The sequence below is a fragment of the Rana temporaria genome, chromosome 1, assembly GCF_905171775.1.
Source record: "Rana temporaria chromosome 1, aRanTem1.1, whole genome shotgun sequence".
Taxonomy (NCBI): domain Eukaryota; kingdom Metazoa; phylum Chordata; class Amphibia; order Anura; family Ranidae; genus Rana; species Rana temporaria.
The window spans coordinates 559,102,435-559,118,170 of NC_053489.1; the positions used below are offsets into that span (position 1 = coordinate 559,102,435).

Below are 15,736 nucleotides of genomic sequence, written 5' to 3' on the forward strand. Positions count from 1 at the left end.
CCCAGCACACAGCAGGTCATTGACAGCTACAGCTGTCCATGTTTCCCTTACGAGATTCTGTATTGTGCAGGTCCCCCCCCCCCCCCCCCCTCAGGTCTCGCATTACACTGAGCTCTCTTCTCCATTCTGGAGCTGAGATCTGTGTTTTGGAGAGGTTGTACTGAGGAGAGGGCTACAGCCATCCCTGCCAATACCCTGCCCATACTCTGCCAATACCCTGGAATAGCCTGTTATACAATACCCTGACCATACTCTGCAATACAATACCCTGCCCACACTCTGCCATACCCCACACTACTCCGCAATACCAAGCCATGCTTGGCCATACCCAAAGCCATAACTTTGTGTTAAAAAAAAAAAAAAAACGTTTTAACCACTTCCCGCCCGCTGGCCATCATATGACGTCCTTGATTTTGTGCGGGGATATCTGAATGATGCTTGCAGCTACAGGCATCATTCAGATATCGGCTTTTTCAGCCAGCGAGACAGTTTTTACGGGAGGGGACGCACCCCCCCCCCCTTCCGCTGTCCTCCAGTGCTTCTACCAACTCACCCCTACGATCAAAGCCAAGATCGTTTTTTTTATTTATTTTTATTTCAGGCTTCCTAGCCTAGAGGTGAGATGTGTAGGGTCTTATTGACCCCATATCTCACTGTAAAGAGGACCTGTCATGCTATATTCCTATGACAAGGGATGTTTACATTCCTTGCAATAGGAATAAAAGTTATTGCCACTTTTTTCTCCCCAAAAACATTTTTTAAAATAAAATAAATAAAGTAAAATAAACAGTACATTTTTTTTTTTTTTTTAAAGCGCCCCTGTCCCCGTGTGCTCGCATGCAGAAGCGAACGCATACGTAAGTCCCACCACATATGAAAACTGTGTTCAAACCACACATGTGAGGTATCGCTGCGAACGTTAGAGCAAGAGCAATAATTTTGGCCCTAGACCTCCTCTGTAACTCAAAACATGTAACCAGTAAAAAAAATTAAAGCGTCGCCTATGGGGATTTTTAAGTAGCGAAGTTTGACTCGATTCCACGAGCGTGTGCAATTTTGAAGGGTAACATGTTGGGTATCTATTTACTTGGCGTAACTTCATCTTTCACATTATGAAAAAACATTGGGATAACTTTACCGTTTTTTTTTTTTTAAGCACAAAACCGTTTTCCCCCCCAAAAAATGCGTTAGAAAATTGCTGCGCAAATACCGTGTGAGATAAAAATTTGCAACAGCCTCCATTGTATTCTCTAGGGTCTTTGCTAAAAAAGTAAATATAGAATGTTTTGGGGTTCTATGTAATTTTCTAGCAAATAAATTTGTTTTTTACATGTAGGAGAGAAATGTCAGAATTGGCCTGGGTGCTCCAGAACGCCTGAAGGTGCTCCCTGCATGTTGGGCCTCTGTATGTGGCCACGCTGTGTACAAGTCTCACACATGTGGTATCGCCATACTCAGGAGGAATAACCGAATGTGTTTTGGGGTTTAACTTGTGCTATGCATATGCTGTGTGAGAGAAATAACCTGCTAATATGACAATTTAGTGTGAAAAAAATAAAAAATAAAAAAAATCTTGATATTGCAAAGAATTGTTGGAAAAAATTACAACTTCAAAAAACTCAGCATGCCTCTTTCTAAATACCTTGGAATGTCTTCTTTCTAAAAAGGGGTCATTTGGGGGGTATTTGTACTTTTCTGGCATGTTAGGGTCTCAAGAAATGAGATAGGCCGTCAGTACTTCAGATGTGATCAATTTTCAGAGATTGGCACCATAGCTTGTGGACTCTATAACTTTCACAAAGACCAAATAATATACACCGATTTGTACTTATTTTTACCAAAGATATGTAGCAGTATAAATTTTGGCCAAAATTTATGAACAAAAATTACTAATTTGCAAAATGTTATAACGGAAGCGAAGAAATTTTTTTTTTTTATTTTTTTTACAGAATATTCAGTCTTTTTTCTTTTATAGCGCAAAAAAAAAAAAAAAACAACGGTGATTAAAGCGGGGGTTCACCCTAAAATTTTTTTTATTTTTTTCTAACATGCCATCCAGCATACTAGCGCGAGCTACAGTATGCCTTTATTTATTTTTTTTGCGCCGTACTCACAGTTTAATCCCGTATTTAAGTTTCAGACTCCCCGCGAGGAGTAGGCGTTCCTATGCAGAGGGGAACATGATTGACGGCCGGCTATGGCGCGTCACGCTTCCCGAAAATAGCCGAAATAGGACTTGGCTCTTCACGGCGCTTGCGCAGTCAGCTCCTAGTCTGTGCGCAGGCGCCGTGAAGAGTCGAGACCTACTCCGGCTATTTTCAGGAAGCGTGACGCGCCATAGCCGGCCGTCAATCATGTTCCCCTCTGCATAGGAACGCCCATTCCCCGCGGGGAGTCTGAAACGTAACTACGGGATTAAACTGTGAGTACGGCGCAAAAAATAATAATAAAGGCATACAGTAGCTCGCGCTAGTATGCTGAATGACACCAGGAAGTGGCACAATTCCTACCAATGATACCAATAATGGGGCACAGTTCATCCAAATGACACCAACAGTGTCACAGTTCCTCGCACTTATACCATCAATGGGGCCCAATGACCCCAGTGATGTGGCACAATTCCTATCACAGACAAACGATGGGGCACAATTCCTCTCACTGACATCAGATTTGGTTTGTATACTACAACTGATGCTGGGACATTTTATACTCCCGATGCCCACGGTCCCCCCTCCCCCCAAACAAAAGATAAAATGACACATAATGCACTCGCATGCAGGTTTGAGCAACTGGTGCTGCACATGACAGACCGCATTTACTAAACAGAAAAAAAAAACATGCAATTCTGTAAGTTGGAGCGGGAGGAGGGAGATGAGACAAGGTTAGAGAAAGGTCTGTATATAGAAAGCAGGGTTTTCCTAAGTTTGCTGGCTATTTTATGAGCATTTGTAACATGAGTCGTACGTTTTACCCTTCTTATATAAGGTTCATAGATCAGCTTATTTAAAAGTTGTGTAATGACCTTTGTGTCTTGACAGCGTGCCAGAAATTCCAGCCATTTCATTGCCCGAGTAAAGGTGTTTCCTGCAATTAGGCGCAACACACTAAGAGACCATCCTACCTGATTTATTTATCGGAGCATCTCATTCCTGCAATACTTGAGGATTAATCATTAATCTGCTTGGGCATTATGGCAGCTATAGCAGAGCCTAATAAGAATTAGGCACATTTATTGATTTCACTCCCAATCTGCTCTCCTGCATGTCCCTTCAAGTGGTCCACTATTTTGTACACAGTCATTTTTAATCCCTCTTGTCTTGGAAACAAGTCTCTGAAAGTTTGGTTCAGACAGTATATGGTGGTCAAGCATTCAGTATCTTGACCGACAAGTGACCTTACTTTAGCGCAACAAGCGTACATGCACACTCTAAGGCCTCATTCACACGGACGGACTGTTCAGGTCCACCTGTCAGTTTTGACGGTGGACCTGAATGGCCGCTCCATGGAGCGTCGGATGTCAGCGGAGACATGTCCGCTGACATCCGACCTAATCCGATCCGCCAAAATCAGACGTATGGCGATACATCCATGGCGGATTGGATCAAGTGAGATCTGATGAAAACGGACATGCTGTCAGTTTTCATCAGATCGCTCCATAGGAATCAGCGGCGCTGCACAAGCCCCTCCCCGCTTAGTGAGCAGGGAAAAGCAGGGAAAAGCTTGTCATCTGCCAGCTCAGCGTAGATCTGCGGACTGATCTCCCGCTGAGCTGGCGGGAGCAGGCAGACTCTGTAGCGACGGAGTCCGCCTCGTGTGAATGAGGCCTTAGATGTACACTCTCATAATTAGGTGTGTGTGTATTCCAAAAATCTCTACAACAATTCATGTGTGGAGGACGATAGGTTCTTGGTTGGAGGAAAGAAAAGTCTACCATCTGTTGTCTTTAAATATCTGAAGCATTCTAACCTCTGATATTACGTCTGAGAGTCCACATCTTTCCCCAATGCCTAGTACAGGGTTTGACAAATTTGGTCGGAATCTAGGAGCCAGCTAAAAAAGTTAGAAGCTAGAAAACGCGGCCCATCCCGCCGAGCTCGCGCGCAGAAGCGAACGCATACGTGAGTAGTGTCTGCATATTTAAACGGTATTCAAACCACACATGTGAGGTATCGCCACGATTGGTAGAGCAAGAGCAATAATTCTAGCCCTAGACCTCATCTGTAACTCAACATGCAACCTGTATCATTTTTTAAACATCGCCTATGGAGATTTTAAAGAGTAAAAGTTTGTCGCCATTCCACGAGCGGGTGCAATTTTGAAGCGTGACATGTTGGGTATCAATATACTCGGTGTAACATTTTCTTTCACAATCTAAAAAAAAAATTGGGCTAACTTTACTGTTGTGTTTTTTAAATAAAAAAAAATATTTTTTCCCCAAAAAAGTGCGCTTGTAAGACAGCTGCGCAAATACGGTGTGACAGAGTATTGCAATGCCCGCCATTTTACTCTCTAGGGTGTTAGAATAAAAAATATATATAATCTTTGGGGGCTTTATTGGAGGGAAGGAGATGGAGCTTCCCCAGTGTTTTCACTGCCATTAGAATTGCTGGTTTACTTTACTACCACAAGATGGCGCAAGTTCACAGAAGGAAGCTTAGGCCTGCAGAAGGCCACAAAGACGCGGCCTCAATTACCGGCCAGCACAGCCCGCTGCGATCATGTGGCGGGGGAGATGGGGTCGCAGGTGGTGGGGTTGCGGCTTACTGCAGGCCTAAGCTTCCCCGGGCACCAGGTCGCTAATTCTAGTCGCAATTGCGACCGGGCACCCGGATTTTGTCAAACCCTGGCCTAGTATACATGAATATCGGATAAAAAAAAAAATGCTTTCGAAGCGATAGGACAGTAGTCTGATCATTGGTACACATCTTTTGAGGGGAGATCACGACAATTAATGCAAAAGTATCTTGCGATACTGGAACAAGCTATTTTCATTTTAATCAGTACAGTATTCGTCCAAAGAAAATCAAAACCAAGACCACGCAAGCTCAGAAATGAAAGAATACATTTACAATACAAAAGAACACGTTAAATCACTTCTGAAGTTGTATTCTGTTGTACGGGAATTTTTGTAACTTTAGTAACCTAAATTGCTTTTTAAGAGACTAGCATGCAAAATAAACATAATCATCCATCCGATATTATTATTTATAGAGGAGCTCCAGGTACCCCCCCCCCCACAAAAAATAATAATAAAAAAAGTCAGCGGCTACAAATACTGTAGCCGCTGACTTTGAATATTAGGGCACTTACCTGTCCAGGCATCCAACGTTGTCCTCACCTGAGCCAAATCTTCAATTGGCTAGCAGGTGCTGGCATTGCCCTCTTGACTGAGGGAAACCGGCAGTCAAGCCTTGCTGAATTGCCCTCTACTGCATATGTGCAAAGCGTGCTGTGCTTTGTGAACGTACTGCAGTTTTCTGGGACCTGTGAAGTGTCCCAGAAGGCTGTGCAGGGGAAAAAGGGGGTCCTAACTTCTGGTTCAGTTCGCCGAGGCAAACTGAAGTGGGAGTGGGTACCTGTCAGAACCAGGTACCCGCTCCCCCCCCCCAAAAGGTGCCAAAGGAGGAGGCTGAAAGGGGGAGCTTTATCTTTTTTTGGGCGGAGATACGCTTTAAAGCAGAACTATAAGCAGAATCGAAGCCCTACATGTCTCCACCCTAGCAGTAGTAGTTTTATTACCAGTTGACCCTCCCAGTATATCTGTTATTTTTACACTTCCTTTAACAGAGAGACAGCACTGTTCATTCTATTACAAACCCACTTAAAGCAGATCTTCGCCCTAGAAAGAAAAAAATAATAGTCAACAGCTACAAATACTGTAGCTTCTTTTAATAAAAGGACACACGCTTGTCCAGGGATCCAGCGCTGTCCTCACCTAAGTTGGTACTCCACCGGTCTTCAGGTCCCTGGCATCAGCATGTTTACTGTGGGAAACCAGCTGTGATTTTTCGCTGCTATTAAATGTACAAATGGTGACAAGGTATTAACCACCAGTAAAGCCACAAGTCACATTCACCAGACAGTAGAGTGCAGAACTATTAGAACACTAATAAATTTTTCATTTGTCTGTGCCTCTGATTGATATTTTCCCTCTTGCTGTTATTACCAATAGAAAAGGAAAATCCGAAATAAGAATAGATAGGGACAGTATTTCTGTTTGATTCTGCAGAGAACAAATGATTCCTTCGCTTTGGAGGGGTTTCCTCTCACTTCCTGTTGTGGCTATGAGACAGGAAGTGAAAATAAATCTCAATGGCATACAGATGGCAAAAAAAGAAATTGACAGGGAGTATAACCCTCCCTTACTCTATCCAAAATGAAAATGTTTGCCTTAAATTCTATTTTAAGTCTCTTTTAAGTCCTGGATCGCATCTATGCGGCTCTGCTTTCATTTGAATGGGCTGCCCTGCCTTCAGAAACGCATGGAAAATGTCCCTGTGCCATTTCTGGAATCGCAGTCCACCTGGGCAATGCAAGTGCAGTGTGGTTCCCAGTGCATGCCCTTAGGATTATTGCATCCAGCGCATTTTTCTGTGTGGGTGGTTGTGGCTGCAGGCACAGGTGTGGACCTGCAGCGGGAACCACCCACATAGATGTGAACCCAGCCTCAGAAACTGCAGCATTATAAAGAGAAAAAAATATAGGAAAACCAGATTTGTAATGAGGTTAGCCTCTGTATGACATATTGTACCTCTTGTAAGTTCTGAATTCTTTAAGAATTTACAAAACAATTGCATGTATTTTGAAATATGTTTTTGTCCCCTTTTAAACACTAAAGCTGACCTTGGATATCACTGGCATATCATATTCTGACAGTAGGACCCACAACTGTCAGAATAAACTGATCAGTGGCTGCAACTACTGATCGACAATTGTTTTACAGCATATTCCTTCTAACGGTTGATCAAACTGTTAACTTCTGTCGAGCAGGGACAGCCACACTTTCATTAAAGTTCATCCACTCCCTGCTGAACTTGTCACATTTCTATCAGTGTTTGGGCAGCTTTACAAGTATTAAATGAAAAACCCATTCAAACCGACCCAGTGCTTCAGATGTAAAGATGGTTGTGTATGGCAGTGTTTCTCAACTCCAGTCCTCAAGGCGCCCCAGCAGGTCATGTTTTCAGGATTTCCCTCAGATGATACAGCTGTGGTAATTACAAGGCAGTGAAACTGATCAAATCACCTGTACAAAATAATGGAAAGCCTGAAAACATGACCTGTTGGGGCGCCTTGAGGACTGGAGTTGAGAAACCCTGGTGTATGGCCTCAGCCAACGCTACTCTGGCCACGCCCACTGGGGCTTGGTCACTGACGCACTGGGTCGCTTTGAGCGATGTCTTTATTTTATATATGTCTTAGACCCGGTTCACACTAGTGCGATGCCAGACCTTGCATGTGATTCACACCGCATTGCTGTTCATATCACATGCAATGTCTGTGCGATGTGATTTCAGCCATACAAATGGCACCTGCGATTCAGGTGCGATTCAGGAACTCGCATCACACTTCTGTGAACTGGCACTAAACTCCTGAATTAGTGTGCTGATGCCTGCTTCCACATTCTGGACACCGGCAGAAAGACTTGTCATCCTTCGAGCGGCGCTTGTTCCCAAGTTCCTACAAGTAGTCACGCTGCATAATGCCCTATGACAAAGCTATAAATGGCGAACTCGGTAATGGAATTTTCATACTGAGTGTCTTTATTTTAACTAGCACCAATGACCTTTTTTATTACTAAAGCATAGGCGGAAATAGTTTAATCCCATGTTTCTTAGGCTAAACTAAGTTGTTGTCCAATCTTCTAATCTAGAGTAACCCATAACTCAAGAGCTTGCAGAAGTTTGGATTTGATAGACGTGCCCCCCCAAACGTATTAACTATATAGGCACTACAGAACTATGATAGTATAACAAATACATGATAAAGGTGTGCTAGGGTGCAATCATTTAAATTGTGGAATTGTTCAAAGTGCCCAAACCCCCATGCAGCCACGGTTGTGGTAGTGCTTTCCTTGGGCCGGAGTTCCCCCTTAGATACCAAGTTAGGTTAGTATCTCAAGCAACATCCTGAACCTGTCAGGTCTTTGCTGAAAACAATTTCTCAGTATGTTATTAACATTTAGCATTCCTTGTGAACTCATTATTTCTGTGATTCTAGACAGCCCTGACAGGTGTTCCATCACAAAGCTTTCTGTATTCCAAGCACTCCTCTGCAAAAAGAATTGCAAAAAGAACAAGCCTGTTTTCCCCATCTGACAGTCGCAATCCTTCATAAAGATTTATTAAGCAAATTACATCTGCTTGATTTTATGTACATGTTGGTGTTCTGTAAATAATTTATGTATAATTTATTCCTTTTCTTAATACTTTATGTACCAGTTATAGGTCTACAATAAAATGACAGAAGAAAATCATTAGGCTAAAACTATAAAATAAATACATATAATCCAGTGTACAGCATTATCGTGGGTCATAAAATTAGAATACAGGCAAACAAAGACGTTTTTCTTATGCTAGAAGTAAATGTGGCTGTGACATGTTGAGAAGGAGGTCTAGGAGTGATAGGCAAACATCCAGGTATTTAGATTTATCACCAGTATTTATTCAAATAGTGTCTTTCAGTGCTCACATAATGATACATATGCTTTTATGTTCCATTCATCAATGTACTTTACTCATTCATTGTACATTCCAACGTGTTTCGTGCTGAGTAATTCTTTGTGACATCACTGTACTGAACATTTTGCACTGTGCTTTGTTGCAGGTTAACGAAACCTTTATCGTTTGCTGACTGCGTTGGGAATGAGCTACCTTGGGGATGGGAAACTTCCTATGATCAACAAATCGGAGTCTACTTTATTAATCATATTAATCGTAAGTGGTTCCTGTAGGTTCTATGCATTAATTTGTGTATACATTATATATATATATATATAGTTCCCCTGGGGTGTAACCGTATGCTATGTGGTTCTTAGATGACCATCAGCCATGTGGGGAAAATATGATTTTCACTTTCATTATCTGTCCTGTGTCAGAGACTTTTAATCATACAATTTTATTGATTTTTTTATTTTTTTCTCATATATAACAAAAACACATTACAACATAAAACATTACCATCAAATACCCCATGTACCCTCAAAAAGAGAAACAACAAAACAAAAAGAAGACGTAATTTCTTTACGCACACCCGATATTTACGTCACCAGTCCATTCCCTCTTAGACTTCAGAGCCATTGATCCCCCATCTGCTTTTTTCTCCTTTTTTATTTTTTTATTTTTTGAGGAGGATAGGGATACCTCAAATTCAGAGCTTGCTCCCACTCCTCATCACTGAGTGTCTCCAAGTCTCTACGCCACCATCTAGAGTTACCCTCTAGTAAATTTGTTCTAGTTTTCTCTTGTAGAGAAGAATATGTGTGCCGGAGACTGCATGTGCTTCAGAGAGGTCAGACTTCTAGGTACATGGTATAGATGGTGCGAAGGACCCATAGTTTCGGGCCTTGTGCATTTAGTCTTTTATTTTATTTAAGGTGGAAAAGGGAGCAAAAAAAGTATTGTTATTATTAACAAACTTCCCAGTGCTTTGCAATTTTGGAAAATTAATATTTAAAATGGTAGTAAACTCTACAAGGCAATATCTTAATGTGCTAGTATGCACCGCATACTTACCTTGAAACAAAGCCCTCCATCGGCGCTATAGCATCGCTGCAGAGGCTTCCATCTTTATCCAGTCTTTCTTCTGGGTTTCCAGACTGCGGCCACTTGAATGGCCAAGTCGTGATTATGTCGCTTCAGAGCACAGTTATGTCGTTCCTTAAGCCTCGTACACACGCTCAGTTTACTCGGCAAGAACCAGCAAAAAAACTGCTGGCAGAGCTTTCTTGCCGAGTAAACCGAGCGTGTGTACAAAGCTTTCAGGTTTCTCGTCAAGAAAAATGGAGAACCTGCTCTCTATTTTCTCGTTGTGATTCTCGGCAGTGTTTTCCTGCTGAGAAATCCGAGTGTGTGTGTGTGTGCATACTTACCTGTCGCTGGAAACCTGCGCATGCTCGAAATGACTGACGCATGCGCGGTAGCTTCCTAGGCATAGGTAGGGTGCAGCAAGATGGCGGCATTGAATGGTGACGAGCGCATGCTCGTCGTACGCAATGTCGTCACTGTGTTCTTGCCATTCGAAAGAACCGCATTTCTTTTGAATGGAGTGACTGTACACTTGGGCGGCAAGAGATTCTTGCCAAGAATCTCTACAGGAAAAACTATGTTTTTTTTCCTGACGAGATTCTGGCCCGTGTGTACATGGCTTGAGGGCCATCTGTCAAATAGGTGATTTCTCCCTTTAAAGAGATTTCCCCTTACTTCTTGAAATGTCGCCGGGCCAGATGGCTAAGGGAAATCTCCCCAATATCACACATTTTGCTAAATATTCTGACTGGAATGCTTTAATGACCGGAACTCTGGAAGCCAAGTCATAAAAAGGCGAGGGGAAAGGACTGGTCACCAGTATTGGCTGTGGCCTCTTTGCAGATCTATTCTTCATTATGGACTTACCACGCCTGGCTCTGCATTTTGTTTCTGTGAGGATGCAGCCATCTTGGTAGAGGGAGGGCTTTGCTTATTAATGTTAGAGTTATAACATAGAAAATCCATTCCTTTGAGATTATGTCCACTTGAAATTAAAAGTTGGAAAGTCTTTAAAAGCCTGCAGTCCCAAGGAAATGTAAAAGCTTATGTGACCATAAAAGATTATGCAAATAAAAAAAAAATTCTGGTATTTATTTGCACAGTGCATTTGTTTTGCAGTGTTGGAAACTGTGGAACGTCAGAGATATGTATTCATAGTAAGTGGTGTAACGCACGCACAATGCATATCAAGTTCTACTAGTTAGGAGATGTTAGTTACATTGTTATAGTGAGATATAAGCAGAGGGGATTTAAAATGTATTTGATGATTGGGGTAATAATGTAAGGTAAGAGCATTGATACTACCATGTTACTATTGTTGTTGGTCATTTTTGTTCTTTAAATATATTACCTTTTTTTTTTTTTACTGTTATAAACTGGTCTAATTGGTGAGATTACAGAATGACCTCAAGTATCTGTATGACAGATGCTGGAGCTTAGAGAGACAGCTTGCATTGTATCATCCTCTCTTATTATCCGCTCTCCATGTCCGACATCTCCGAATATTAACCACTTTACTTCACAGCTCTACTTAATCAGTCTATTGTGCAAACAGCACAGAGGGGCTGGAATGATGTAAATGTTCCCAACAATTATAAAACAAATTCCCCTTTGTCACTGTACTGCCACATTTATAAATTGAATATGCAAAGCAAACAACTTAGACGGTTAATTAACTACATAACTGTATTGTATTTGTAAAATAGATCAAATTAGTTACTTATTAGTAGTTGCAACAAAGGGCTATGAAACAGCTGGTCAGGCTAATCTTCCTTTCTGGCAAGTGTGTACATATGCTGCATTACAGTATCATCATGGCTGTGCCTTTGCTAATTAGACTTTGGATATAATGACCCTATCAGGCAGCTTGGACACAAGCTTTTCCCATAAGGCCTGGTGAAGTGATTTGCTGAAACAGGAGCAAGTGCATTACAATATTATATGTAAAAATAAAAATCTGTGCTGTATTTCCTATTCCATACATAATGTTCATAATTAAAGTGGGGAGCTGGGTCTTTATGTTCTATTCAGTTTGTTAACAGCATAATAGCATAACTTGCTGGATGGATATTCAAATGCTGTTTCTCGATCCTGAACCTTGTATATCTCCCTGCAGGCTGTGTCTAGGGGAATTCCTTAACGGTCAGAACCATCACAAAGAAACTATACAAAATTTATAAATAACTAAAATCGAGAATCGTAAAAACTTTATAATGCCACAAATTTCTTCTCATGAGGTGCTGAGTGAAATGTAAAATTCTTAAAATGTTTTGTTGTGAGAGAAGTATGGGGTAATTAAAGCAGAGGTCCACACAAAAAGTGAACCTCCGCTTTTTGGACCCCCCCTCCGGTGTCACATTTGGCACCTTTTCAGGGGGAGGGGGGGTGCAGATACCTGTATAATACAGGTATTTGCACCCATTTCCGGGAATAGACCCCCCCCCCCCGCTGTCTTCTGGGAAACACACTGGGCCAGATCCTCAAAAGGGATACGCCGGCGTATCTACTGATACGCCGTCGTATCCCTGTTTCTATCTTTGGAACTGATCCACAGAATCAGTTTCCAAAAGATAGGCAGAAGATCCGACATGTGTAAGGGACTTACACTGCCGGATCTTAGGATGCAGTACCGCATCCGCCGCTGGGGGCATTTCGTGTCGAAATGCTGCTTCGGGTATGCAAATTAGCACTTACGGAGATCCACGAAGCTTTTACGCTTAGTTTTTTCTCCGTAAGTATTAAGTTGAATGTGTAAAATTAGGGCTGCTTTTACAAAGTGTAAACTGTTTACACCTTGTAAAAGTAGACCCTTCTTACCCGCGACGCTGTTATTTAATTTTTTTTTATTTATTTTTTCCCGCCGTACCTTCTATTTTTTCCCCCGACGCAATTTTTTTGACCCGGCGCGATTCACGAAGCTCGGTGTAACGTAATTTCGCGCTATGCACGTCGGGAAAATGACGTCACGAGCATGCGCAGTCCGGCGCGGGAGCGCGCCTAATTTAAATGGGACTCGCCCCATGAAAATAGGAACGCCTTGCGCCGGACGGATTTAAGTTACACAGCCGAAAATTTCTAGGTAAGTGCTTTGTGGATCGGGCACTTGGGTAGAAATTTTGCGGCAGTGTAACTTAAATCAGAATATTTAAGTTACGGCGGCTCTTTGTGGATCTGGCCCACTGGTCCCAGGAGGCAGTGTGGACCAGTGAGGACGGGCCGTGCCGCTCGTGCATGCACAGTAGGGAACTGGGCAGTGAAGTCGCAACACTTCACTTCCTGATTCCCTCACCGAGAAGAATGGATTTATTTTTTGGTGGATTCATACTTACCTAGGTGGATGCAGCATCAGACTGTTAATGCATCTGTCCCCTGTCTTTTGCCGCCTGTTCACTGTGAGAACCGAGCCACCCATCATCGCCGATAGCTCAGTTCTCTCGCCTCCCCGAGCCTACCAGTCAGCAGCTCTTCTGCTCTGCTCCTCCACGTTCACTGGAGAGCTGAGCTGTAGTGGAGCGGAAAGCAGCCGTTTCAACGTCTCAGCAGCTCGCTGAGAGGCTGCGACTGCCATCAGTCCAGGCAGCTGATGAATCCAGACTTCCTAATTAAGATTGACATGCTGCCTGATTCCAGTGACATCAGCGGAGAGTGGCTTCAGATTGCTGTCCACTAAAAACAGGTTCATATGAGTGCAAAACGAATTGCACTCCTGTGACCCATAGGAGAAGCCTGGTCAACAAGCTCAGGCTAAACTTATTTTTAAGAACAGGTCTATTCTAATGCTAACTAAAAATCAGCATTTTTTTGCTAACAAATTTACTTGGCACCCCCAAATATATAATATATATATATATATATATATATATAGTGGTTGTTGCAGTTTTTTATGTCACAGGGTATTTGTGCAGTGTTTTTTTAAACGCAATTTTTTGGGGAAAAATACACTGAGTTTTAATGCACAAAAACACACTATATAACCCTTTTAAATATACTAATGTTACACCGAGTAAATAGATACCCAGCATGTCTATCTTTAAAATTGTGCACCCTCGTGGAATGGCGACAAACTACAATACTTAAAAATCTCCACAAGTTACCAGGTTAGAGTTGGAGGAGATCTAGCATTAGAATCGTAGCTCTCGCTATAACGTTTGCGTCAATACCTCACAAAGTGTGCTCACTTTTATTCCCAATAAAGAAAATGTAAACATCACTTCTGATGGAAATAAGGCATGAAAGTTTTTTTAATGGAGCCATCTGGATATTTATAAGACCCCAGAACTGTCCTTCACCCTGGAAAGCATGAGGTAAAAAAGAAGCTTGAGTGTTTACATCTGGTGTAAATGGAAGTGAAGTAATGGCGTCACTTCTGGCCTCCTAGACCGTAGAGATGGCCAAGGACCTTCTGGTTCTTGGCCAGCTCTATGATAACCCAGCAGCACTGGATCAGATACCAAATACTGAATCAGCTGCTGGGATTTATTTTAGATGAAAGAGCATTGCTGGCTGAAAAAAAATACTGGGGTTATAGAATACAGCTTGTCATAACCCTGATATATATTTGAACACAACCACATTACATGTTTGTGATTGTGTGGCAAGTGGTTAAAGATACCACTTCTCATGGGAGAACTGACCAGAGTAAAACTGGCCATAAGATTAATGCATTTTTTTTTTAGCCAAGGGGCTGATCAAAGAAGAAAAAGACAAATCGATTCCCCCATCCACACAGCAAGCAACCCCCACAGCCGCATACCATTGTATTCTGACAGCGGTACTCTGCTGCAAGAATACACTAATCAGTAACTGCAGCTACTAATCGAAAAATACATTTCCAACAAGGTTCAACAGAGACCCGTGGATTTTTTATCTGTCTGGCTGCTTACAATCGACTTCTGTTGAACAAACTTGTTGGAAAAATTCTCTTGATCATTGGCTGCAGCCAATAAGCTTCAGTCACTGATCAGTGTATTCTGACAGAGGAGTACGGCCGTCAGAACACAATAGCACATTGGGGATGATTCCTTCATCCACCTCGCAGGCCCCTGGCTGATAAAAAAATAAAAAGAATCCTATGGGAAGCTTTACTGGTCAAATGGGAAACATTATCTTAGCGAACATGGATGTGGCCTGCAGCTTTGTTTGCAGGTAAGTTTCCATAATGTGCTAGTATGCAATGCATACTAGCACATTATGCTTTACTTTGCAGGGGCAAAGGAAAGAAGTAAAACCCATCAAGGTTTACTTCCTCTTTTAAAGGAGAAGTTATAGCCAAAGCTTTTCTGGCTGTACTTCTCCTAGGGATCAAGGAAGTGCAGTTTGTTCTGAAGTGCTCTGTCGACTGAAGTCACAGAGAATGTCAAGGCTTGAAAATATACGGTCGGCATCCACCAAGATGCCTAGTCCGGCAGCTGGCTCGGCCACCCAGTGAGCCAATGTATACAGCTGATGGTGACCCACTGAAGCTTCAGCTACTTGGCGCTATAAACAGCTTTTTTTTTTTATTAACAATCCAGATAGCCTGGATAACATGTTAAAATAAACCTAAAGCTCCACCTACTGCATCAAAAGGAAAAAAATATATATATATTTATGTGCAATATGTTATATTTAATTGCCCATAATATATATATTACACACACACACACACACAACATCCCCTTGTTTAGACTACAATAAATTAAGCATTTAAATGTTCTAGTAGGCTTTCTCCTTTAATGTTTCTTATAAAGACAAGCTTTGTGGTTGTTATATTAATATAGTAAATATTATAATTGGTCCAGAAGTAAATTCTTTTTTTCTTCTGCTTTTGAAGTTGAATGGAAATGGTACATTTGTGAATGCCCCAATATCCACATGTAACCCCTGCTAATTAGCATGGATCGCTGTGTATTATCATATGGGGTTACAAAGATCACACCTTATAATATATATTCTAGCAATATAACAGGAAAACAAATCTATTTTTTATTTAACTTATATATTTTTCTGTA

The 15,736-nt window shown here is 41.9% G+C and overlaps 1 protein-coding gene across 1 annotated transcript in view; it reads left to right on the top strand.

Annotated features, from left to right (window-relative positions):
* Window positions 1-15,736, top strand: part of WWC2 (WW and C2 domain containing 2) — a 272,174-nt gene that overhangs the window by 83,990 nt on the left and 172,448 nt on the right. Inside the window, exon 2 of the mRNA XM_040333887.1 lies at window positions 8,827-8,936. Coding sequence (XP_040189821.1) covers window positions 8,827-8,936 — 110 coding nt within the window. The remainder of the gene's footprint in view (window positions 1-8,826; window positions 8,937-15,736) is intronic.